The sequence below is a fragment of the Nothobranchius furzeri genome, chromosome 14 (assembly GCF_043380555.1).
Source record: "Nothobranchius furzeri strain GRZ-AD chromosome 14, NfurGRZ-RIMD1, whole genome shotgun sequence".
NCBI classification, from domain to species: Eukaryota; Metazoa; Chordata; class Actinopteri; order Cyprinodontiformes; family Nothobranchiidae; genus Nothobranchius; species Nothobranchius furzeri.
Window position 1 is genome coordinate 23,014,618 of NC_091754.1, and position 25,842 is coordinate 23,040,459.

General features: G+C 41.7%; 2 protein-coding genes across 13 annotated transcripts in view; both read right to left on the reverse strand.

Annotated features, from left to right (window-relative positions):
* Positions 1 to 265: 265 nt before the first annotated feature.
* On the reverse strand, positions 266 to 17,255 carry cog3 (component of oligomeric golgi complex 3). Its single transcript, XM_015966390.3, has 23 exons — positions 17,051 to 17,255; positions 16,652 to 16,798; positions 16,497 to 16,558; positions 16,108 to 16,273; positions 15,713 to 15,787; positions 15,324 to 15,416; positions 15,058 to 15,183; positions 13,745 to 13,825; positions 13,624 to 13,667; positions 12,847 to 12,973; positions 12,528 to 12,619; positions 11,842 to 11,981; positions 8,953 to 9,113; positions 8,143 to 8,251; positions 7,924 to 8,042; positions 7,737 to 7,826; positions 5,450 to 5,570; positions 5,073 to 5,161; positions 4,810 to 4,944; positions 4,349 to 4,424; positions 4,082 to 4,209; positions 1,223 to 1,321; positions 266 to 1,070 (listed from the first exon to the last, which is right to left on the reverse strand). The coding sequence occupies exons 1-23, from the start codon at positions 17,216 to 17,218 to the stop codon at positions 1,041 to 1,043; spliced, it is 2,478 nt and encodes an 825-aa protein (XP_015821876.1). The 5' UTR covers positions 17,219 to 17,255; the 3' UTR covers positions 266 to 1,040.
* A 1,705-nt stretch (positions 17,256 to 18,960) lies between these two features.
* The window catches only part of mid1 (midline 1), a 42,227-nt gene continuing 35,345 nt past the window's right edge, over positions 18,961 to 25,842 (reverse strand). For all 12 annotated transcript variants that reach the window (XM_015966381.3, XM_015966382.3, XM_070543991.1 and 9 more), the window contains 6 exons: positions 21,783 to 21,931; positions 21,588 to 21,715; positions 20,944 to 21,087; positions 20,304 to 20,465; positions 20,007 to 20,214; positions 18,961 to 19,919 (listed from right to left, as the gene is read on the reverse strand). In XM_015966381.3, the coding sequence (XP_015821867.1) occupies positions 19,571 to 19,919; positions 20,007 to 20,214; positions 20,304 to 20,465; positions 20,944 to 21,087; positions 21,588 to 21,715; positions 21,783 to 21,931 (1,140 nt within the window). In that variant the 3' untranslated portion in view covers positions 18,961 to 19,570. The remainder of the gene's footprint in view (positions 19,920 to 20,006; positions 20,215 to 20,303; positions 20,466 to 20,943; positions 21,088 to 21,587; positions 21,716 to 21,782; positions 21,932 to 25,842) is intronic.

Genomic DNA, 25,842 nt, shown 5'->3' on the forward strand with positions numbered 1-25,842 from the left:
AGAAAAAAGTCTGATGTCGTCCTTCAGCGGGATTTCCTTTTAGCTCTGAAGCGCCCCCTGAATTTGAATGTAACCACTAAGTGCTTTTTAGAAATAAAGCCAAGTAACTTTATTAACCTCTTTTTAATTAGGACGCCCATAAATAGAAGACCTCTACACGTCATTTTACACGGGACACACTGGAGTAAATACATTACACTGATGACGTCCTGCTACTCTGAGGACTTTACACATTCATACATCATACAGAGCAAAGTCCCAATGCTTATTATTGTGTCAGAATAAATGTTTTTAATCAATCTAGTTGTAAAAGAACAAAAGTATAAAACATTAAATGTGCAACAGAATCCCCAGAAACCTGTTCAAGGAGGATATGGATGAAAGCAGCTGTGCTGATTGGATCTGAGGGGTAACATGTTGGACCTGAGTCACAGAGTGTTACAAAAAGAAAATAAAAACGAAACATTCTGCAGCATTTCTTGTTTTTTTTTTTATGCTGCCCTTCCAAATCCAGGAGGGGAATTGAAGCGTATGACCGTCAGCTCCGTACTGGCCATTAGCTTCCTGCCTGATGAGCAGCTGTTCAACGAGCCTATTTGTGCACCTAATGGGTTCTAATCAGAGATTTCCACCAGGAATGGAAATCATGTCCCTTTTTATCCCCCCCCCAAACAATTTGGTGGTGGGATGCAACTGTGATCAAAAACCCATTACTGTAGCCACGGATTTCTCTTAGATGAAAGCAGCCCTAACCCGCCACCGCTTCTAATTCAATCATTAACTCTACACCCCAAAACGCTGATGGCCACCTCCCTGGTTGTAGTGAATCTTCAAAATGGAGAGATGGCGGGAGAGAGAATAAAAGAATTTAAAGTAAATCTTTGGATTAGTGTGAGATCCACTTTAAACTTCCATCCAGCCTTCCTGAACCTGCAGGCGGTAGCGGTGCAGTTTATCTGGTCTTCTCGCAGCTTCACGGCTTCGGGGGCGTGGCTGAAGCTGTGGCTTCATGTTGCTATGGAGAGCATCTTCACCAGACTTTACTTATTCACAGACAGTAGCAGGTTAATCTGAAAGAAAGCCATGGAAAGCGATGAGCGCTCGCTGCGCCAGTGCGGATAGATCATGCTAATTTCTTGGTTGCTTGCAGCAGTTTTGGATGCTGCAGCCGGTTTAAGTGTCCCAACGTGCTAAAGGCTGTGCTAATCCCACAGTACTGTACCTGCTCCATGGATGGACATGCGATGATTTGAAGGTCTTCTCCACTGTATTCCTCCTGAAGCAAGGCGTGCAGTCTTTGGAATACCTGCTGGATGTTATTCTGTGGGGAGAAAAAGCCATCATATTACTGAGCGCTGGAGGAAAATTAAACCACATTTCCATTTGGCCTATGTCCCCTCACTATCTTGTTTCCATGTCAACGGCTGAATTTTGACTCTCTCATTCAGGCTCACCTGGCACCTTGATGAACAGCACACAGGCTGCACAAATATTTCTCTATTAGAGCTCAATCCCACCGATGATTCTCTGGGACTAAAAAGGCAGCATCTCTGTGCTACGTTTAAACCAAACAGACATTTCAAACGTAGATTCAAACACTGAACTACCATCTAAAGGTTTATTTTTACTTTATTAACAGACCTCTTACTACAGCGTTGAGTTTCCTAATAATGAATGGGTTGTGACGTAATTACAGCTTTGTTTGGTGACAGATAAAACAAACAGCATAACAGAATTAGATTGGTATACACTTTAAGCTGTTGCTTTCAAAATGGTTCCAGTGAGTCAGAAACTTGAGCAGCTTCACGTGGGACTGCATTCTGTAGCGCTCTGGTGATCAGAAACTACACTTAACCACTTTGGTGGTTCAAGTAGGCACAGATGATGTGTTTCTACCCGCTTTATGTCTTTAATGTGCAGCAAAGGCTAGCAGTTAGCTTTTTCAGTTCACCGATCGTCAATAAAAAGTACAAGAAATAGAAGCAAATAGCTATGACCACAGCGAACATCGGCCCACACTCGTCAGTTTCAACTTCAACCATCTAAAAAGTAGCAAAGTCATTTTTTTCTTCATTTCTGAACAGCCAATAATTCTTCATTCACAAAACCATGCAAAATACAACCCCTTGTCTGACATCACATATCTGCCAAGCTAGCGGCAGGCTGGTTTACTTGTGCAATTCTGCGTTCAACCAGTAGGGGGAGACGGGGGGAACCTTATGTTTGCTGTAAACTAAACATGTCTCATGTGAAAAATGATGAGTCAGTCTTTTTCTTTTTATCCTTATGTTTTAATCTTTGTTTTTATTTTGTTATATTTTAGTTATCTTTATTTTTAAATTTATTATTGTGCTTGACTTGGGATTTTATCCTAAAAGGCACTAAATGGGAAAAAGATTTCTATTCAAATCTTTAAAATGAAATATTACTAGAACATAAAATCTTGTACGATCCGTAAGCACAAATAGCTTCCAGCTACCGCTGTATCAAAATGTGGCTCAACATCTGCAAAATGAACCAAACTGCATGACCTTTTTTATTTTTTGCAAAATTTTACCAACAATTCCCACTTAGGCTAAGTCTAAACCAGTCTGAGCAGTCCAGACCTCAGACAGAATCAAACATTTTTGAATTTCTGGAGCCTAATCTGGATTACCAACCCAACTGCAAACATATGTGGCCGACAGCTAATGAAAAAGAGTTGATGGGACAGAAAAAATGAGCTTTAGAAGGTGACGGAAAGTAGCTGAAATATAAAAACAGCAAACCGTAAGAATGGAAGAGGCCTGATCAAGCAAACCTCCATAAACTCATCACTTTATTTACCCTTTAAACTGGCGGTCTTCAACTAGATTTGTTCAAGGCCCAGAGTGACACGCTGACGGCCAGATGCTTTCCTCAAATAAATTTAAATTATTATTGTATCTTAACCTCCGGAGACCCAAATTTGTATTTGTTGTGATGTTAAGTAAAATTAAGTAAAAATATTGACAGGTTTCCTAGAAAAAAACAGAAATAAAAGATATTTTACTTCAAGTCAATATCAAATGTTTCTAAATGATAAAAAATAAAGGTCTAAATTGAAGAGAATAAAATATTCTAGAGCAAGAAGCCAATATTGGTATATGTTAACCCAGGTTATCAGGAGGTTAATACGTCAATATTTGATATATTAGGTTTCCTTCCAAATTTCTGCAATTTTTTTTTAGCAGTTGTCAGTGTTTATGTTCATTTGTTCTTTACAAACTAAACCCACTAGGGGGCTGCCGCGACATATTACGCTTCCTATTTGTGCTTTCCGTCGAATTTCAGGCATGCCGATTGCCAAAAAGTGCCTAATCTTTAGTTATTTGCTTCCAAGGGAGAGTTTTACGCAACCACTTTGGCTCTGCCTATCAACCTGGTAAATATTGTTCACTTGTGTTGCTTTCTTTGTGTTTTCTGCCGAGACATCGCAATTATGCGCTATTGTAGTGAAAAGGCGCAAAAAACAGAGCTTCTAATAAAACTGCTGCAGATTAAATTTTAGCCGAGTTTGTAGTCATTTCTGATTAAAGGCCGTTTTTCTGTTTGTTTAATTTGATACAGGAAAAAAAAGCAGAATATTACTTTTCTGTATTCCTGATTTAAGTGATAATGGTGGGCCGGGTGTGGCCCGCGGACCACCGGTTGAGGTTCACTGCTTTAAACTGTCGCTCTCACACGAGTTTGATTGATTCAGTTGGCTTTAGCTGATAAACCATGTGGTCAGGCACAGCTGATGACCACACTTCTGATCTTCAAACAAAACCCAACTGGAACCAGTTTGTCCAGTATAAACTCAAAGTCTTTCAATCGTGTACAGATTGTGAAGGTTGTGTAGCACGCCTCCAGCTCAGGGTTGATTAACTGTGATGGCTATCTTGAATGAGGCTCGCTCCTAAAGTTAATCAGTTGAAGACGTTGGTTACCTTCTGAGGTTAAAGCACGGTTCTCTGTGGTTTCTCAAGAGATTTCACAAACTTTAATCAGCTTTAACAATAGCTTAAAGAGAAAACGAGTCATTTGGTTTGTGTTACATCTGAGTTGGTCTGCCACCCACCCGGACAGGCTTGAAAAGGATGAACTCTGTGTCTCTATTGGCCAAGTACAAGGACATGCTCTGCAAAGTGCCGGGCAGCTTGCTCTTCATCACCCGGTAGGTGGCCATCACTACATCGTTGATCTTTGCTGAAAAAGAGACGGGGAGCGAGAGAGAGAAAAGGATTATACAGACAAGGAAAAACACTGACATGCCCTCTAGCATTTGCTATACGAGTTTGATGGATTGCTGCGTGGTGCTCGTGGCGTTCTCCGAGACAAATCTTACCTGGCTGTGCCCAAGGTTGCTGAGACAGGCTGTACGTGGGACCACCTTGCACTACCATGGTTTTAAGAGCTGCAACCTGAGCACAACCAAGAGAGAAAAAGAGCTGTGTGGTAGCTTCACATCGTGTATTTCTGTCTTAAATTGGAAAGAGATGAAGAATTATTTAAGTAAAAGTAGAAAAACTGGTTAGTAGGAGGATAAAAGTGACAGATAATTGCTGCTTAACACAATCTATGTATGAAAAATGCATTATCACACGCCGGCACTTAACACAATTAGAAATCCTTGGTAGAAACATAGAAAATAAGCCTTTCTTGAAGTTTAAGCGCTGAAAGCATCAGTTATAAACGAATAAGAAAATGATTTTTAAACAAATGTTTTCAAAAGCTGTGGAAAAAAAATGAAGGTCGGGATGAGCTGCTTCTGCCTGAGGCTAACTCTGCCTTCGCGCTAACCGTTACCTTGGTGAGAAACTCCTCAAGGTTCCCCACAAAGATCTGAGTCTGCTGCTGGATAAACTGCTCACAGCTGAACTTCAGGTGTCGGTCCACATCCTTCTTTGAGTCAATGTAGTGCTCCTTTATCTCTGGTGTTCCCTGGGGGGTCATAGAGGAAAAAGGCTTTAGCACTATCAAGTGCTGGCTCCCTGAGGCAGGGTGCTATCAAAGTGAAAGCCATGTTTAATATAATAGGTGAAAAAGAGAAGAAGAGGAGAAAAAAATACCTCCAACAGGAATTCGAGTATGGCATTGTGACTATTGAGTTGGAAGAATTTGGGAACAGCCTTAGGGTTCAGGATTTTGAAGGCAGCATCTTAACAGAAAGCAGGGAGATTAGATCTCAGGTTGGTGCAGAATAACAGTGCCATCTAGTGGTGAGACGTTTAACATGTCATTAAATCAGAAGAGGGCGATGGGAGGAGCCACTCTGCCCCAAGAGGCATCGGTTAATGTACATTATGGTGTTGGATTACAATCTCCACATTAATTGTTGCCACCGGTGCATGTGATAGGCACACGTTGCTTAATGAGCATGAAAATGTAATGACTGGCTTTATGGAGCTGAACGCCAATGTTCTCCCTGCGCCTTTAATTATCTTACCCCGCGTTTTTTTCAGGTCCAGTGAGATTTCCTTGATGGCAAAATCAGTGTGAAATGGAGCAATCTGCTCACGCATTATCAGCAGGTGCTTGATCAGGAAAAGTTGCCCATCTATTTGTGTCTGCAGACAAGGAAGAAGGCACAGTTACGTCCACACTGCAGGCTGCCAACACACACACACACACACACACACACACACACACGGGGCATCTGCTGACTACCCAAACTACAGCGAGCATAAAAAGCACAGGCTCAGTGATGATATGGGAATGTGTCTAATTAATAACTGCTGATTAACCGTAGCCCGAAAGGGAATCGCTACTGTCACAAATCAGGAAGCTGAGATCATGTATAAAAGATTGGGGAGGAAATGCATCATCAGCATGAGGAGGGAACAGATCCTCAGATATTAAAGCTGTTTTAATCTGTGGGGAAGGTGGAGGCTGAAATGCAACTTGGCACCAGATATTGACAAGAGAAATCTGAAAGTGAGAAAAGCACCTAAATAAAAGATTATGCTGAACTCTAGTGTCATTTGGTTTCTATTAAATAAGATAAACTGCAAAACACAAAAAAAACAACATTTAATTAAATTTTAAATACGGCAATGAAAGCGGCTTAAAATCGGAGAAATTGGGTATTTGTTTTCCTCTAAACAACAAATGATTAAGGTTATCGTCTACACTGGCTTACAAAAGTTTAGGCACCCCTAATTAAAACATCTGAAGGTTAAAAGCTGACTAGAAAGCATCCAGCTAGACCTAATGCACTTAATCATTTAGGCAGGATTACTTTTTTATCACATCTTTGAAAAATTAAAATGTGGGCAGAGAGCAGGTCAAAAGCTCCTCGGTTCATAGCTGAAACCTCTTCAGAGCCTCAGAACTCAGTGGAAGTCCATGTGTGAGCTCAAATTTGATTTTTCTCAATAACTAACAATATACACTCACTGGCCACTTTATTGGGTACAACTTGCAAGTACTGGGTTGGACCCCGTTTTGCCTTTGTGGCAGAGATTCAGCAAGGTACTGGAAACATTCCTCAGAGGTTTTGGTCCATATTGACATGATAGCATCACACGGCTGCTGCAGATTTGTCGGCTGCACATCCATGATGCAAATCTTCCGTTCCACCACATCCCAAAGGTGTTCTATTGGATTGAGATCTGGTGACTGTGGAGGCCACTTGAGTACAGTGAACTCATTGTCATGTTCAACAAACCAGTCTGAGATTATTTTAGCTTTATGACATGGTGCATTATCCTGCTGGAAGTAGCCATCAGAAGATGGGTACACTGTGGTCATAAAGGGATGGCCATGGTCAGCAGCAATACTCAGGTAGGCTGTGGCGTCGCAACGATGATCAATTACTACTAAGGGGCCCAAAGTGTGCCAATAAAATCTCCCCCACACCATCATACCACCACCACCAGCCTGAACCATTAATACAAGGCAGGATGGATCCATGCTTTCATGTTGCTGATGCCAAATTCTGACCCCATCATCTGAATGTCGCAGCAGAAATGGAGACTCATCAGACCAGGCAACATTTTTCCAATCTTCTATTGTCCAATTTTGATGAGCCTGTGTGAATTGTATCCTCAGTTTCCTGTTTTTAGCTGACAGGAGTGGCACTTGTGGCACCCGGTGTGGTCTTCTGCTGCTGTAGCCCATCTGCTGCTAGGTTCCACGCGTTGTGTGTTCAGAGATGCTCTTCTGCATACCTTGGTTGTAACGAGCGGTTATTTGAGTTACCGTTGACTTTCTATCAGCTTGAACCAGTCGGGCCATTCTCCTCTGACCTCAACAAGGCATTTCGCCCACAGAACTGCTGCTCACTGGATGTTTTCCCCCCTTTTCTGACCATTCTCTGTAAACATTACAGACGGTTGTGTGTGCGACAATCCCAGAACATCAGCAGTTTCTGAAATACTCAGACCAGCACGTCTGGCAACCACAACCATGCCACATTCAGTCACTTAAATCACCTTTCTGAAGCTCAGTTTGAACTGAAGCATATCATCTTGACCATGTCAACATGCCTAAATGCACCGAGTTGCCACCATGTGATTGGCTGATTAGTCGTTTGTGTTAACAAGCAGTTGGACAGGTGTATCTAATAAAGTGACCAGTATACTTTATGTATTAAGGTTGGTTTAACTTCAAATTTTGACTAAAGGTGCCCAAACTTGATCGCTCCAAGACAAAACAGCCTTTTCGCCCCTAATTTTATCACACTGGAAGCTTAAACACAAAACTACTTTCTGCACTCAACGACGCGTGCAAACCTTGTTTTTCAGGATGATATCGGAGGCTTTGAGCAGCGACTGGATGCAGGCAGATAAGGCTTCTTGAGATAAACCCTGAAACACTGCTTTCTAGGAGAAGATGAAAAGGCGGTGTAAGAAAACAAATAACAGAATGGTGCTATAATTAAACGCCACCGTTTCTGCAGAGGTGTAGATGAGCTCTTACGTCTATGCATCTGTAGAGCTTGGACAGACAAACCAGTGTTCGCCTGACAGTGGGGTACCACATGCCGTGCAGATCAGCGGGAGACACAGACGTGTGTAGACGAGATGCTTCTAAGCTTCCTGTTTCATGTACAAACAACAAGGGGGAAATGTCAGGAAAACTGTAGCAAAAATCATTATCATAAGATGAAAAAAATGCAATAAAACCCCAAGAACACACCGGCATTACTGTTTCTTCTAGCTTCTGCATCGTCGAGCTGTACGTCCGAAAACGAGGGCTCTTGCGACGTTTGCTTGAGCTGTTCTTCCTTCAAACTCTGAGCAATTCTCTATCGATGCCACAGAAATGTTTAAATACACAACTCTGTAAATGGGATCAAACTAAACTGATGCACATCTAAAAAGTATTGAGGGGAACATCAAAAACACTGCTGGTGCAACACGTGTAACGACTGTTCACACACAGCTTTGCCACGCTGACACGTTTATGTTTATTCACGACATGTGCTGGTTCTCACAAGACCAAAGGCAATCCGAGGCCTTTCATTTACATAAAAAGGTTTCAAGCATTGCAACATCTTATGAAAGAATAGATAGAAGGTGTTGGAAATACCATTTTTTCATCAGCTATAGAAGTATGAGTCTTTGAAAGCTCGACTTAAAACAAAATTCTTCTAAAAGCAAAAAACAGAGAAAAAGAATGAAAAGACACAGACAAAAGGACATTAATATGCAAAGACCACAGGAGAATATGCCAGAACGCTCGTGATAATACGTTAAAACGTTGTTTCTCAAATAAATCAGTAAAGATGGAAGAATTGTGAAACCTTTTAAAGAAAGGAAGTTGTGACGGGCAGTTGTTTTGATGCTTATTAGACTAAATATTACAATCAGCTGAGGAGGGATCTAAAGCTTTATAATAAAAAAACGCTGCTGCTTGACTCATATCTCAGTTCAAAAACAGCTGAAACAATGACTCGTGTTAAAAATATCGACTTTGTTGCACCAAAATCACACTCGTGAGCCTCACCTCCATCATCTCCAGTTTTTCCGGGTAAGCCAGATCACCCGGAGCTGGGTTGTAACCTGAGATATCAGTCTGAATGTAAATGTGGGTCCTGTAGACCAGCCTCTCCTGGACATCCTCCAGCATCTGCTTCACTACCGCATCAAAGGCGCCCAGCTGAGCAGCTACATGAAAGCACATCGAGGTCACATCCATCAGATTCAGAATCACAACAAATCTCCACCTTTGGCAAATAAATCAAAGCTACAAATATCCTTAAATCTCTTGTTGGCCAGTCTTAAAAGCGTGGATTAGAAGTCAACTTTTCAGATTAAAGAAAATGTAGGGTTATATGCAAAATAATTAATCGGGATGTGATGGAGAACTCTTTGACTTCGGGGGGTTTTCTTCTCAAGATAACACCCACAGCAGATTTCATTTGACATAATTTGATGTAATCATTTAAAGGCAACTTAAAAGGGGCAGTGGGAGACGTTTTCTGGAGCATTTTCTATGAAAAGCTCTTCACATACCGATGAAAACTAATACAGTGATCTCTCGTTTATTGCGGTAGATGCGTTCTAGACCTGGCCGCAATAGGTGAAAATCTGCGAAGTAGGGACACCATATTTACAGTACAGTGTCAGAACCCAAGTTCCCAGGCCAGCCTCTTCCAGTTAGCCGGCCTCCACTATGGACCACAACTCCCAGCATGCCCCTCGCGGGGATTCCCTCCACGTCGCACCTACGTCACAAACCGCGGCTATAAACGGAAGTCGCCTTTCCAGCTCACCACTCAGTCAACGTTTCTTCAGATTCATGATTAGAGTTTCCAATCTACCGATCCATCCCACGAACTATCAGCTCATAGTAAGTTATCTTACTTCTGGAAAGCCCGGCATTTCCGTGTCACTTCGTTGACGCTCGAACGCTCGGGGGTTTCCTAGATTAAATCGTGAGCCGGCGTTTCACCGACGCTCTCACTTCCGCGTTCCACGCTCCCTACAAGCTCAACTCCCGAATCCAGCCGACCAGTCTGACATACAGTACTATATTGAATTATTGTATGATCACATTCTCTTTTTGTGGGTAAAACTCAAAAAAAAATTTTTTTACTTGGTTTTTTTATTGTTTTATTACAAAAAGTGCATTTTATGATGAAATTGATGGAAAAAAACAGGAATTTCTTGATATTTCGCATAGAAAAATACCGCAAATCAGTGAAAAATACCGCAAATTGGCGAATTTCCCTCTAATAAGGCTCCAAAGAAAAAATCCTAGAAGTCGTGAATCTGCGATAAACGAACCGTGAAGTAGCGAGGGATCACTTTAACTGTAATCTGCTATCCTGGAAAACCCTCATCCAGTCATTGTGAACGTCCCCGTTCTTAATGATTGGACCATGATCACTTCATCAAATTGCATGCTGATAGTCCCTCCCTCTCTACACATATACACCTTTGTGTGCACAAATCACTCGTTCTCAGCTTGGTGCGGTTAAACAGGAAGCAGAGCGAGCTGAGATGTATACACAGCCTGATCAGAAGTAACTCCTGACTGGCACTGGACTATGAGGAGTCCGTCACAAGCCTGGAGGCTGTTAAGGGGGTGAGCAACTTTTGGAATTATGGCACAAAAGGTTCCAACAATAGGCCGAAAATGTAAGATGACGTCATGTTTTTATGGTTGTTTGACAGTAACCGTTAAGTCCAGCATTACTCTGTGTCCTGGAGGCGTGGCTTAAGGGGGTGCCAGAAGAAAGGGGGATAGACTTTGTATTTTTTTTACTGTAACTTGCTCGAACGGCTTTTTCCAGGACTGTCTACTCCACCTTTAATTTAGAATTCACTTTTCTAAGATTGATAAGGATCAGGTTTCTGCTTTGGCAGATGACGTGTTCCTGTCGGCTTCTTCAGACCGTGATCTGCAACTTTCATGGGAGCAGCTCGCAGCAGAGTGTGAAACAGCTGGGATTAAAATTAGCACCTTCAAGTCCGAGATATTGGTCTTGAATCGAATAAAGGTACATAGTCAGTGACTCCATGCATTCTATTGGGTTTTCTTACAACGGAAACATTTAATTAATTTGCATAATAAACTGAACTCAACGCACTGAAAAGTTGGTTCAATTGTAATGTTTACTTTATCAAGTGCCTTGTAATGATTTGGTGCTATATAAAGAAACTGAACTTAACAGAATGCCTTCTTCGACGTTCTGCTTCAAGTGGAGGAGCTTAAGTATCTGGGGTCTTGTTAATGAGTGAGGGAACGATGGAGCAGGAGATCTACAGGCAGACTGCAGTGATGCAGGTGTTGTACCGATCTGTCATAATGAGATAGCTGAGCTGGAAGGCAAAGCTTTCCAATCACCAGTTGATCTACGTTCCTACCCTCACCTATGGTCGTGAGCTTTGGGTAGTGACCGAGAGAACGAGCTCGCGGATACAAGCGGCCAAAATGAATTTTCTCCGCAGGGTGTCTCTTTCCCTCTTAGAGGTAGGGTGGGAAGCTCAGTCATCCAGGAGGGGCTCGGAGTAGACCCGCTGCTCCTCCACATCGAGATGAGCCAGTTGAGGTGGCTCGGGCATCTAGTTAGGATGCCTCCTGGACGCCTCCCTGGTGAGGTTTTCCAGGCACGTCCAACTGAGAGGAGACCTAAAGGGAGACCCAGGACACGTTGGAGGGACTATGTCTCTCTGCTGACCAGGGAAGGCCTTGGGATTCTCCCGGAGTTGGCCCAAGTGGCTGGGGAGAGGGAAGTCTGGGCCTCTCTGCTTAGGCTAATGCCCCCGCGACCCAATCCCGGATGTGAATGAATGATTAAAACACTACCTCTCAAAATTTTTATCAAAAAAGTTGACGGTTCGATCACATTTAAAGAACTTTGAGAGAGAGAACAAAACTCTGACCTACCATTGTTATGAACATGGTCTTCCAGCATCTCGTTCTTCAGGATGCTGCAGAGCTCAGACAGGGTTTCAAGGTGGACGATGTGGATAATCAGCGGCCGGAGAACGTCATACAGTGACAAACATAACTTCTCTAGAAGCTCACTGCCAGAGAATAAAAAAGGTGTAAAACATAATGGGCGACGGTGGCACAGGAGATAAGTGCTCGCCCAGCAATCGGAAGGTTGCAGGTTCGAGCCAAGCTCAGTCTGTCGCTGCCGTTGTGTCCTTGGGCAAGACACTTAACCCACGTTGCCTGCTGGTGGTGGTCGGAGGGACCGGTGGCGCCAGTGCTCGGCAGCCTCGCCTCTGTCAGTGCGCCCCAGGGCAGCTGTGGCTACATTGTAGTTCATCCCCACCAGTGTGTGAATGTGTGTGAATGGGTGAATGACTGTGTTGTAAAGCGCCTTGAGGGGTTCCAGGACTCTAGAAGGCGCTATATCAAATACAAGCCATTTACCATTTAACTTAAAAAGTCCTTTTAATTCAAGATGCACCATCTAAATAACTGTGAAGCAACCTGCAAAGGTGTTTATAGACTCAATAAACGCCTCACCTTAAACAAACAAAGTTACTGCATCTGTGCTCCAGAACAAAGCCCGTCTTTATGTTCAATCAACAATCTGAACTAGTACGGCGGGTGCTACTCACTCTAGTTTGGGGGTAGATTTGGAGAAGAACTCGTTGTACAGCTGGTGTTCATCCTGACACACATGAACCATAAAGGCACAGCCACTGCGAACCTGAACAGACACAAACAATTACAAAATACTAAAAGGAAGGAGAGATATTGTGAAGCTTCTGTAAACAGTATCAGGTCACGTTGGTTTATCCTGTGGCCAGCTTTGTGCCTCTTCCAAACACTCCTGAAAACATCCCAGAGGGCCCGTGCTGTCCATTCTGCACAAACTGAAATGTCATCTTAAACTATCTAAAGGGCAGCAGCAGCTTTGAACCTGCCAAGCCTTACCAGAGCACAGTGGTCTTTGCTGTTTTGCTTGGTTAAGTCAGTAATGGTGGATGTAATGCAGGGACTGAGGAGCTGCTCTCTCTGGTCCAGATAACACTGATGGATTTCATCTAAGAGGTGCTGGTATCTGTTCACATCAGGAGAGAGAGAGAGAGGAGTTGGTGCCAAACCTTAACCTTAGGCAGACAAATAGACACTCAACAAAAATATAAACGCAACACCTTTGTTTCTGCTCCGATTTTTCATGAGATGGACTTAAAGATCTAAAATTCATTCCAGATACACAATATTGCCATTTCTCTCAAACATTGTTCACAAATCAGTCTAAATGGCCTGTAAATGTGTGATAGTGAGCACCTGTGCTTTGCTGAGATAATCCATCCCACCTCACAGGTGTGCCACATCAAGATGCTGATCTGACATCATGAGTATTGCACAGGTGTACCTTATACTCCCCACAATAAAAGGCCACCCTGGAATGTGCAGTTTTGTCTCACAACAAAATGCCACAGATGCCACAAGCATTGAGGAAGTGTGCAATTGGCATGCTGACAGCAGGAATGTCAACCAGATCTGTTGCTCGTGCATTGAATGTTCATTTCTCCACCATAAGCCATAAGATTTGTGAACAATGTTTGAGAGAAATGGTAATATTGTGTATCTGGAATGAATTTTAGATCTTTAAGTCCATCTCATGAAAAATCGGAGCAGAAACAAAAGTGTTGCGTTTATATTTTTGTTGAGTGTATATAAAATAAATGAACAAGTACAACTCACTCAGGAATCTTCTCTGCTCTCTGCTCTATTTGTTCAATCAATGACTGAAAGCATCAAATGTAAATTATTATTTGTCATTACAGAAAATAAACCACTGTTTGTCCTGATCAAATATACTCACTCTAACTTTAGGTGCAGCTGCTCTAAACTTAACATAATAAAGTGTAAAGGCGTTGTCTGCATTAGTCAAGCCTGTTGGATCCTGGGAAAGAAACACAAAAAATGTGAAAGCAAGGATTCATTTTTTTTAACTAAAATATCCCATCATTAAATTAATGATGCTGAATGGAAAGTATGTCCCAGGGCAGTTTTAACATTTTATGTTGTAAATCAGTGATGTCCAATCCTGGAAGGGCTGTTCAGCATGTTTTAGTAGTTTACGCCAAAACACTGGATTCAGTGGCTACCAAGCTCTGCACAAGCCTGGCAATTATTAACACAGAATCGGATGTGTGGACACAGAAATCCTTCTAAAATATGCAGAATCATAGCCCAGAATTGGACAGCAATGTCATAAATATTTAATTGATTGCAATTTGTAATTTAAGCCACTAGATGTCACTAGGGTTGGGCATCGAGCATTGATTGGAACCGGGACCAACTGTTAGTTTTTCCCGGAATCGTTCAAAGTTTTTTTATTTCAATTCCTAGTATGCCAACTGGAAGAGGAATCCGTGGCTGGTCTCCGTGAAAAATAAATGTGATCTGCAAACTGTGATCAACGCTTTTCAGAGCTGATCACACCAGCTGTCTGTGTGCAGCACCGAGCTTCTTCCACTTTGGTTGTGGTCAGAAACAAACACACTGGTTGTGCTGCAAGTCTTTTTCTTTTTTTCTCCAAAACATGTTTTTGTCTAAATGAAGGTGATGTTATTGTTCATAGAGTTAGAATTCATGTTGAAGTTAAGATTATTTCATCAAGTAGGACCTGTGGTTAGCTAGCTCATGTTAAACATGTCATGTCTTGAAAGAATCGGATATCATAGGAACCGGAATCGAAAAGAGGAATTGGAATCGGAATCGTTCAAAATCAAATGATGCTCAACCCTAGTTGTCACTAAACACCCGAGATTTTCAGACTAAAAATATGATGCACTGGCAATCCACTACTTACTTGAACAATTTGTATATAGTTTTAGATAATATAGTTTATAATTTTCTTTTACGTTTTGACCAGAAAACTTTATTTAATATTTGCAATTACAAATATACAATGAATACAATAAAACCTCAGCTGAACTGATTTCTGTCTTTGGGATTTCTTACAACATAAAAACTTCAACAAAATAGAATTAAAATCTACAAAATTCACCATGAACAAATACAAATTCTGAAAAAATGTCACACCTAATCAACTGTCTCATACTAGCATTGTTTTTTTCCCCATAATGATTAAGTTATAAGCTTGTAGGAGGAGAACATGTGATTTCTTACCCTTTTTGTTAACTGGCTGGTGAGGGATTGCATAGTGTTTACAATGTAGACCTTCATGAAGTGCATAGCTTTAGAGAGACACTGTTTAAACTTGGACAAATAAACTGGATAATCCTTAAAATTGGGCTGTAATAAACAGAAAAACAAAAGTGTTAAACGTCTTTAACAACAAACAATACAAGGCGTGTTCTTATTGCAGACGTTTACAGAAGTAAAAACTATGTGCACTACGGAAAGCCAAACAGTACAGAGAGTAAGCTACTTACATGGGAGGAAACATACTCTACGCAGTCATCTAATTTGGACAACATTGGTATGAAACCTTCATTATTTACAGATAAAGTAGGAGAATTCAGCTTCTGTGAAGACCAAAGGAAAACAGATAATTTAAAACCTTAAATTAACACGGGAACAATTATGTTATTAAATTTCAAAACACAAACAGCTGCTTTACTTGCGCTATTGAAGCAAAAAAAAGACAAAGCTTTTCTATTTTTCTGATGCAAAAATTAACATATAAATGACATCTAATTACTTCCAACAATCATTTTACAATAGAGCATACTGGATAATCATTACGATCCCAAAACTATACAACTAATAATAGAATGTATATGATAATTATTCACTACTGAATATAAAACAGCCATCCTACCGTGTTTATGTTTTCTAACTCATTAAAATACGACAATTTCTGCTGAATGCTCTCCGCGAGGTCAACCAGTTCCGACTGTGAGGAGAAAAAACAACCGTTAAAGCTCTTTGATAACAGCGTGACTTCAGTTTAACTTCTAAAAAGTCAGTTTACATGGGATTTTAAGCATAAGCATCATGAAAAATAAGTAAGAATTACTTTTAATATTTGAAGTCTAATTCTTCTGTGTTGCTTCAGTTTTCTTTTTAGCCCCAGATCAACAAAGTTTGATAGAAATCCATGTTTTCTAGACAAACTATGAAACTGTTTACAACCATTTTGCATCTTTACTTTGAAAAATACCATAAAATACAGTTGTTCCAACTAAAATCTAACAGACATCGAGTTCACCTTACTTGCTCTTTGAGAAGCTGTTCACAGGCCTCGTGAAGAGCACCGGTCTTATTGGACACAAACAGATACTGTTTCTGAAGGGAATCCAGGTGAGCAAGAGCTACACCGACATCTTTCAGGATAGCATCACACTGTTCCTGGGAGCAGTTTAGTTCATCCCTGGTTCTCCTGAAAGGTAGATGCCGTTTTTTATTTATTTTTTCTTTAAGACAGGGGGACAAAGTAACGCTACTGAGGGATACACAGGGTACTAGTCATCCCAAAGCAAAGGGACATTGTTGGAGGTTGTTTACATCCGTTTGCTGACACAAAACGGTTCTGAGAGGGTGATCACTGTTAAACCAGGAATGATGGGTTAGAAAAAACCCAGTTTTGGTGAACTTTTAAACACCTGTATTTTATGCTCTCATCCAGATCCATGTTTGCCTGCAACTTGGCAAACCAGGCAAAAAACTGCAAAAAATAATAAATAAAAATACATCACGTTACCACCATCCACTTTATTTGCCAACTGGTTGTTTACAAAAATGAATGAATGACAGTCACCTGCTGTGCGGTTTCTATCCTGTCATTTTCCATACCAATCATCTGAAAGCCTTTCAGGAGGATGTCCTCGGTCGAAGCAGGCACAGTTGCTGTGAACGGAGACTGCAAGGACCGAGACGACAGGCTGCACAAGTCCTCAATGGGCAACTGTAGCACAAAACAGGGTTGTCTGATGTTCTTTTGAAGCTAACTAGCAACATAGCTCAACACGAATGCAAGCAGATAACGAAACATAGGAATGGGAAGTACTTAAATAAACTTAAAGGTACTTTTTAACACTAAAGAGATTAATTAACTTTAAACAAAAGTAACTTGTACGTGGAGTCGGCCTCCCCAGCGTTTAGAAAGTCAGTTAGCATCTTCGTTAGCCTGCTAGCTGTCGTCAGAGTATTATCCTACCTCCGAGGGAACAGAGAGTGTTTCGGCTGCGGTTCGGATATCCAGAACAGAGTCCATCTGCTTCTCCGTGAGGGGAGCCATCGCATCCGTGCGGCGGTCCCACAAGGAGAGCTTTTCTAGGGTTTCCTTGTCCGTTAGGTCCAGGAGGGGCTGGTCTGTGGACGCCATCGTCACTCTAACAGCAACAACGTCAGCAGCAGAAGCGCACTGGTACTTCCTTTTCCGGGACGGTGGGCGGGGCATAAGCTGGACCAATGACAGGGCTACATTTTGTTATTATGTAGGGGCCATATAAAGCAGCAATAAAAAGTAGAACCATGCTTCAAAATATATATTGTATTTCAAATGTTAGTTACATGTAACATATTTATTGAAAATAAATGTCCTCGCTTTTTATAAGTATTAATGAAATGATCATAATTGGGTATAACTGAAGTTAAAAGTTAGAGAAAGGTTCCATAACTAGAAAAGGCACAATGTAGAACAGATTAGAATAGTTTAATGTGGTAAATTCATTTGACTCTTTTAAGTAATTATTGCTCTGCGATGGACTGGCTCTCTGTCCAGGGTGTACCCTGCCTGATTGCCCACTGACTGCTGGAGATAGGCACACACACACACACACACACGCACACACACACACACACAAACACACACACACACACACACACACACACACACACACACACCACACCCCCGCGACCCTACGTGGACAAAGCAGGTTCAGACAATGGATGGATGGAAGTAATTATTGCTTGCGTTTTTTTTTCAGTGTCCAGCCTTTTATTGTTTACTCTGCTTTGATCCAATTATTTCTCCCCTGATAGATAATATAGGTGTTTCTGTTGCTTTTATTAAATCTTTTAGTGTCATCTCACCAAACCGGTGTCTACAAAGACACTGAGGAAGGTCTGTTACAAGTATATCCTGTCTTGTTCAAGCTGAGCCAAACAGAAATAAACAACATAAAACCTTCACAAATTCTCATTGTATTTGCTTCACATGACAACAAATGTCAAAGGATTAAGCAGATGTTTTTTCTTTGGGTGTATCATTTTCCCATTTTTGAACAAAATCTAGTCGATGGAGCCCTAGAAAATTGCACAAAGTTTTAAAAGTGAAATCAAAATTATTAGGTCTAAGCTCTGCAGACTATTTTATGATTTAAAGTATATTTTCACTACCTGTACTGACCTTATACAACAGAAAAACAAGGGATTTAAGCCTGCTAGTAAATTAAAAATGCCATATATAAAGAAACTAAAGCAGCATTTTACCTAATCTGTTACAAATGCATTAGATTTCATTTTCTAATCTTTGCGTGTTTTGGTTAATGGCATGCTATTGAAGTCAGTTTGCATATTTTTTCAAATAGTCTCTAAGATGAGAGAATTGTGTCAAAACTTGAAATATTTAGTTGTTATTTTTATTACTGCAGCAACCTTTACACACAAAAATGAGCACATCTGAAAATCTAGGACTGGTGGCATTACAGAGGAGTTAAGAGGTGGTGCTGATGTATTACAGCTTTGTCTGCAGGGTGTCTCGTGTAGGAAGGTCATGCAGAGTTCAGATATACCCCCCACCCCTCTTCTTCTTTTGTTGAAAGGAGACGCTGCAGAATTCAAGCCATATTACTTCGGCACAAAAAGGGATGTCAGAGTGGATCTCGTCAGAGGTGGTAGTTTGGCTCAGCGTGGGTCAGAGATGATCCCGTAAAGCAGAAAAACTGACACTTCTCACTGCGGTGGTGGCGTTTTCATGGTGTGAATGTGAAAACACATTCAAGCACAAATGGGAAATCCTAAATAAATGCGTGTAAACAGCGAATGCTCATTGCATGAAATTATCATCCTTGTCAGCTGCCTTTGTAGCTCTTCACAACACAAGAGAGGAAGATTGCACAGGTGTTGACATGGAGTTACTTTTATTACAAGTTAGTCAAAAGAAAAACTTGAATGGGAACCTGTAATGGAGCCATTAAACTGCTGTGGCAAAGCAAAAGAAGGTAATAAATACATGAAGTGGTTTAACTAAATGATTTCAAATGAAATCTTGTGAGTGAAGCTGCTCTAGTATTATTAACAGATGAAATTATCTCCCTTTTTAAATACCAGAACAAGTAAACATGTATTATGGCTGATGTTGCTTTAAAAAGTGCTATTAAGTCATTAGACTGTATCAAAAATCCTCTACAAATGTGTCAAAAATCCTTTTGCACTTAAAAGTTCTTTATCATTAATGAAAAATATTAAAATATTCTCCAGCCCAAGTAAGAACACCTTAAAAAATGTAAGCAAAACATCCCAGCAGAGTTCTGTACATTATTGTGCAAAGCAAAGACAAAAATTCACAAGTGCCTGAAATTTGCTTAAATATTTCTAATTAATTTCTACTCATTTAAAGCAATGTTTCCCAAGAACAACAGGTTCAAATCGTTCTTTTTTCTTTTTCTGTCATAAAAAATGTGATCACAGTTTAAGTCTGTTTTTTTTTAACAAATGAGCAAAAGTGTTTCCATCAGTTGTTGTAGTCCGTGTCCTCTAGGTAATCAGGGATGGGCAGTCCACTGACGATGGTCAGGCACCTGTTCCACACGTTGAACACGGGGCAGACTGGCTGAGAGAAGGTGATGTCAAACGTGTACAGGTGCTGGGAACCAACGGCGTCGTAGAAGGACAGAGATCCTGAGTCGTAATCCAACAGCACACCCAGACGCCTCAGGTGTTGAGAGGAATCGATGGGAATCTCCTTGCTGTTGTGACGCACAGCCCACGAGTTGTTGCAGCGGGACAGCACCCAGGATGCAGCGTTTTTGCCAACCCACTCGTGTTTTGGTGCAGACTTGTAAGTGATCCCCACTGCAAACCTGCAAAATGTGTTTTAGGAAAGTCACGTTTAAATCCATGATGAATTGGAGATTTCCTGGTAAATCCAATAAAAATAGATGTTTTACCACGTGCTGCCTCCTATCAGCGCCTCCCAGTAATGGCGTCCGCTGTCGATGTAGACGTTTCCTGTGACTCCATAGCTGCTGTGACTGGAGAAGCGCTCCTGACTGTGGCTCTTTTTGGATGACGTCTCATCCCTCTCCACTGTGAGGTTGTCATGGGAAACCCGCAGTTTCCGGTGAGCAGATTTTGGATCCAGCTTGAAGGGCTGACCTTAAGATGAAGTGAAACCATTTTTAGTTATGTTTAGATCTCTAATCTGAATTTTCATTTATTTTTATTATGGCTGCATCTGCACATACTGTTGGTCTTGAGTTTTCCTGGAGCGCTGCAGCGGTTTCCAGCCTGGTTTATGGCCTTCACTATGAAAATGTACCTGGTGCCACACTGGAGTCCGTGCACGGTGTACTGATTCTGCTTGATGTTTGGGACAATCATCCAGCTGTCCACAGAGTTGCATAAACCTGCAGAAGTCCAAACAAGCAATAAAAGTCACTTGCAATGAACAAGCAATTAATCACAAGCTTAGTTAGAAGAAATCACAGCAATTTTTCAATTTAGAGCTGCTTTTTTTGACTCATCAAACACAATCTCATTAGCACACATCTGAGTGAGCAGGAGCACTGAGGGAGGGGAGGAAACATTGCTCGACTGAGCGTGTTGTGACCATATTAGGGTGATCAATTCAAGCAGGCTACTGCTCATTTCAACGCTGAGACAATATCAGGCTCGTTATGTTCATCTGGATGGAAATCTAGTGAGGCTCTTGTTTCTCTGCCCTGCCTCTAACTAAGTAAGCTAGCAAACCTCATTAGATTTAACATCAGAGCGTCAGCACTCAGTTTTTGCTTTTGTTTAGATGCCATCAAATAGCGTTTAATTCCACATAATTCCACTTTAAATTCCCATATCTAATGTTATGTTTAAAAAAGCAAGACTTACTGACAACGTTGGCTTGGCTGGTGAAGATGGCGTACTGAAGTTCATACGATACAACAGAAAACTCATCATCTGACGTCCAGTGAACCGTGATCGTGTCGTACGAGGCTGTGCATAGTTCCTCACGAATTACCGGTGGATTTGGTGCTGAAAAGGAGAAATAACAGGATCATTTTTTCTTATAATAGTTATAGCAGCCAGTGGTGGTTGAATATCACCATGATTGTTTTTTTTTTTAGTCCGACAAGTGTAATTAGTCTACATTGGAGTTCCTCCAGCTATTACAGCTCCTGCCGCCACACAGGCGTAAATTCTCACTGCCCAACAGGAGCTGAGGATAAACAATCAAATGTTTCATTCAGTGGAAAATAAAGCTACTTGTGCCAAGAACAGCGAATTTTTTATTTCTCTGCCAGTCAACATCATGACTGAAATTCGCCTCTACTCGTGCCAAACCCTTTAGATTACTGTGTGCATGTTTTCAAACAAGCTGAACAAATGATTTCTAATGAATGTTTGATGAAATGAAGCGTTCAGCAGTTACAAAGTTGTGGTAAATAAAGATTTTAAGCAACAAACTGGCAGTTTATTGTAATTATTCACATGCAAGCAGTGACATGTGAACTCAAAGGCACAACTTGACTCACCTGTCAGGTAATCTAAGCTTTCTAACATTTTCTTCTCCCTCGTGAAGTCCAAAGCAAACGTATCAAAGGCATCAATCAGGTTTATTTCTGGTAACAGTATTTGTGAGGACGCCGTTGCCATTGACACTCTAGAACAAAGAGAAACATTTGTAGGAGGTAAACGTCATTTCATGTTGGGTTTGGCTGCTCTTCTACCTCTCACAGATGCTTTTAGCCGACTGAAGGAAGTGAGTGTGGTTGGTCTCCTTCAGCGTATGGTCAGCCTGGGTGATGAGAGAGGAGGACCTCTCGATGCACTGCTTACAGCCGGCTATCTGCTGCGCCAGCTTCCTCAGCCTTATGTCCTGGGCACAAAACATGATATCCTGATTGTTTATTTGTAGATAAACAGCCAATCAATCAATCTTCAGCAAGTCAACCTGCCAGACGCACATTTGTGTTGCCAGATGGAACATTCCACCGGAGACTGAAAACAAAAATCCAATTTGACATTAAGAATTGATTAAATAAAGAGAATTATTTGTGAAACATTTGTAAAAGTGTTGTCAGTTGGGAAATATTCTTAAAGTAACACGGGAGAGTTTTAACAACTTAAGCTTTTGCTTTCAAACTGGTTTTTGTGGTTCTTGACCCATTTTACTTTCTTTGGCATGTAATGTGTTACTATTAGTTCACCAGTTTAATTAATTGTGGGTACATGTGTGTGTGTGTGTGTGTGTGTGTGTGTGTGTGTGTGTGTGTGTGTGTGTGTGTGTGTGTGTGTGTGTGTGTGTGTGTGTGTGTGTGTGTGTCTGCTCTGTCTTCCCAATGCCCAGTGAGTCGTGGTGGATGGCTGCTTAGACTGAGCCAGGATCCTCTGGAGGTTTCGTCCTGTTAAAAGGGAGTTTTCCTCCCCACTGTCGCTACATGCTTGCTTAGTATGAGGATTGCTGTAAAGACTGACACCAGTCAGTGACTTAATGCAATTTACGGAGTTCCTTATATAGAAAACTTTTTACTGATTGGCTCAATGAACTGAACTGTTTTGGAATGTTTACTTTGTGAAGTGCCTTGAGACGACTCTTGTCGTGATTTGGCGCTACAAAAATAAACTGAATTGAATTAAACTTGAGCAGCTTCACCTTGGACAGCCCTCTGTTGCCCTTTGCTGACCAGAAGCTGCACTTAACAGGTTTGTGGTTTGGGCATACACTACTGGGAGCTCACTACCTGCTTAACGACAACAGTTGTTTTCTGTGCCGGTAGCTAACATAAAGGCTAGCTGTTAGCTTTTTTATTTTGCCGACTGTCAATAAAAAGCACAAGAATAAGATGAATCTAGCTTTTTTTGACTGAGCCTGTAAGATGTTGGACTCATGCCATGTTCCAACTTGCTTCAAATCCTCCGTTATTGTCCCAGTCCCTAAAAAACCAAAGATCACTGGACTAAATGATTACAGGCCTGTGGCGCTGACATCCGTAGCCATGAAGTCCTTTGAGCGCCTGGTCTTGAACCACCTCAAAAAAATCACAACCCCTCTTCTGGACCCCCTGCAGTTTGCCTACACAGCCAACAGATCTGTAGATGATGCAATCAATCTTACCCTTCACTTCATCCTGCAACATCTGGACTCCTCAGGAACCTACGCAAGGATACTGTTTGTAGATTTCAGCTCAGCATTTAACACAGTCTGCCCAGCTCTCCTTCAGGACAAGCTAACAGATAGGAGACAGCACGTGAGGCTGGGAAAACATGTCTCAGACACCCGAATCACCAACATTGGAACCCCCCAGGGCTGTGTCCTCTCTCCTCTACTCTTCTACCTATATACTAACAGCTGCACCTCAAATCACCAGATGGAGAAACTGGTCAAGTTTGCGGATGACACCACCCTCATTGGCCTTATCTCAGATGGGGACGAGTCTGCATACAGAGGAGAGGTGGAGCACCTTGCGTCCTGGCGCAGAAACAACAACCTGGTGCTGAACGAGCAAAAGACAGTGGAGATGATTGTAGACTTCAAGAGAACACCAGCACCACCAGTAATGGCGTCCGCTGTCGATGTAGACGTTTCCTGTGACTCCATTCCTGACAGACAACCAGATTTCACCTGTGAACTCCTTTCGCTTCCTTGGGTCCACCATCACCCATGCCCTCAAGTGGGAGGTGTCCATCAATGCCCTCATCAAGAAAGCCCAGCAAAGGATGATCTTCTTGCGCCAACCGAGGAAGCTCTGCATGCCAGCCACGATAATGATCCAGGTCTACACGGCCATCATCAAATCAATACTCACCTCCTCCATCACTGTGTGGTATGCAGGAGCCACTGCCAGGGACAAACAAAGACTGCAACGAGTAGTGCGCTCAGCGGAGAAAGTAATCGGATGCAGCCTTCCATCAGTACATGACCTGTACAACTCAAGGGCTCTGAAATGTGCAGGTCGGATAACAGCTGACCCCTCTCACCCTGGTCATGGACTGTTTGAAACCTTACCTTCAGGGAGGAGGCTCAGGTCCTTAAAGACCAGAACCTCATGCCACAAAAACAGCTTCTTCCCATCTACTATAAGTCTCCCGAACAACTGATGATCGGCCACTAGACACAGAAATGCCCGGGTGACCCACATTACTACACGTATGATTGTTTTTCTAGCTATGTTTCTACTTCTGTTTATTTGATATATCTTAATGTAAATGCTGCCTGACCTGACTTTGACTTGAATGTATGTTTGTACCTTGAATGTATATTTGCACCTTGCCACCAAAACAAATTCCTGGTAGATGAGCCTCTCACCTACATGGCAATAAATAAATCTGATTCTGAAGTAAAAGTGAGCAAGGCAAAGAGCTAAAACTGTCTAGCTAGCATTTAGTCCAGTGATTTTTGGTTTTTTAGGGACTGGGACAATAACGGAGGATTTGAAGCAAGTTGGAACATGGCATGAGTCCAACATCTTACAGGCTCCGTCAAAAAAAGCTAGATTCAAAAGCTAGATTCAACTGAACATTGGCGTGGCATACACTTGTTTCAGGGAGTTAAAGGAGGCTATGAAATCATGGACTGATGGTGACCTGGCTTTGTTGTTACTGGACTTGTAAGTAATAATATTTTAATCCAACAACTTGGACCTTTTTTCTTATTTTGATATCAGCTGGCTTGTGTTAGCATCAGTTGTTATGAAAGGCAAGGTTAGGATCGATCTCAATGCAGCTTTTTATACTGTGGACCACGCCATCTTTTCTGATGGATTCATAAACTGGGTGGAACTATCAGGCACAGTTGGTTCTAATCATATCTTGAAGACCGGGTTTATGCTGATTCTATTGGTGATCACAAATCAAACCTGATCACCATGGCATGTGGAGTCCCTCAAGGCTCGATTCTTTGAACACTTGCTCTTCAATCTCGTCATGCTCCCCTAGGTCAGTCATAGACAATAACATTGCCTATCATAGTGATGCAGATGACACCCAGATCTACCTAACTCTGTCACCTAGTGACTGTGGTCCCCTAGACTCACTCAGTCAGTGTTTGAAGATGGTTAATGACTGGATCCAATCAAACTTCCTCCAGTTAAACAAAGACAAGACTGAAGTTATTGTCTTTGGTAATGAGAAGGATAGGATGGAGGTTATTGCTCATCTTTGGTCCAGAAGAATAAAGACAAAGACTCAGGTTAGAAATCTTGGTGTCATATTTGATTCGGACCTGAGCTTCACTGGGCACATTACGGCTATAACTAGATCAGCGTTTTATCATCTTTATCAAATTGCAAGACTCAGAGGTCTCATGTCCAGACAGGACCTAGAGAAACTCATTCATGCATTCTTCTCCAACAGGCTGGACTACTGCAGTAATCTTTTGACTGGTCTTCCCAAAAAAGCTGTGAAGCAACTGCAGCTTATTCAGAATGCTGCTGCTAGAGTCTTAACAAGAACCAAGAGAACGGAGCACATCACTCCTGTTCTTATTCCTCTACACTGGTTACCAGTAAAGTACAGAATTGGTTTCAAAGTGCTTCTACTAGATTAGAAATCACTCACTGGCATGGAGCCAGAATACATGTCAAATCTTCTTGCAGTATATACACCCAGCAGGGTTCTGAGATCCTTAGGTAGCAGTCAGCTTGTCGAACTCTGGGTCAGAACCAAACTGGGTGAAGCTGCTATGCTGCACACAGATGGAACCAGCTTCCATATGACCTCAAATGTGTCCCAACTCCAGTAACTTTTGACTGAAAATTGAAAACTTTCATGTATTTATCAACCTTTGAA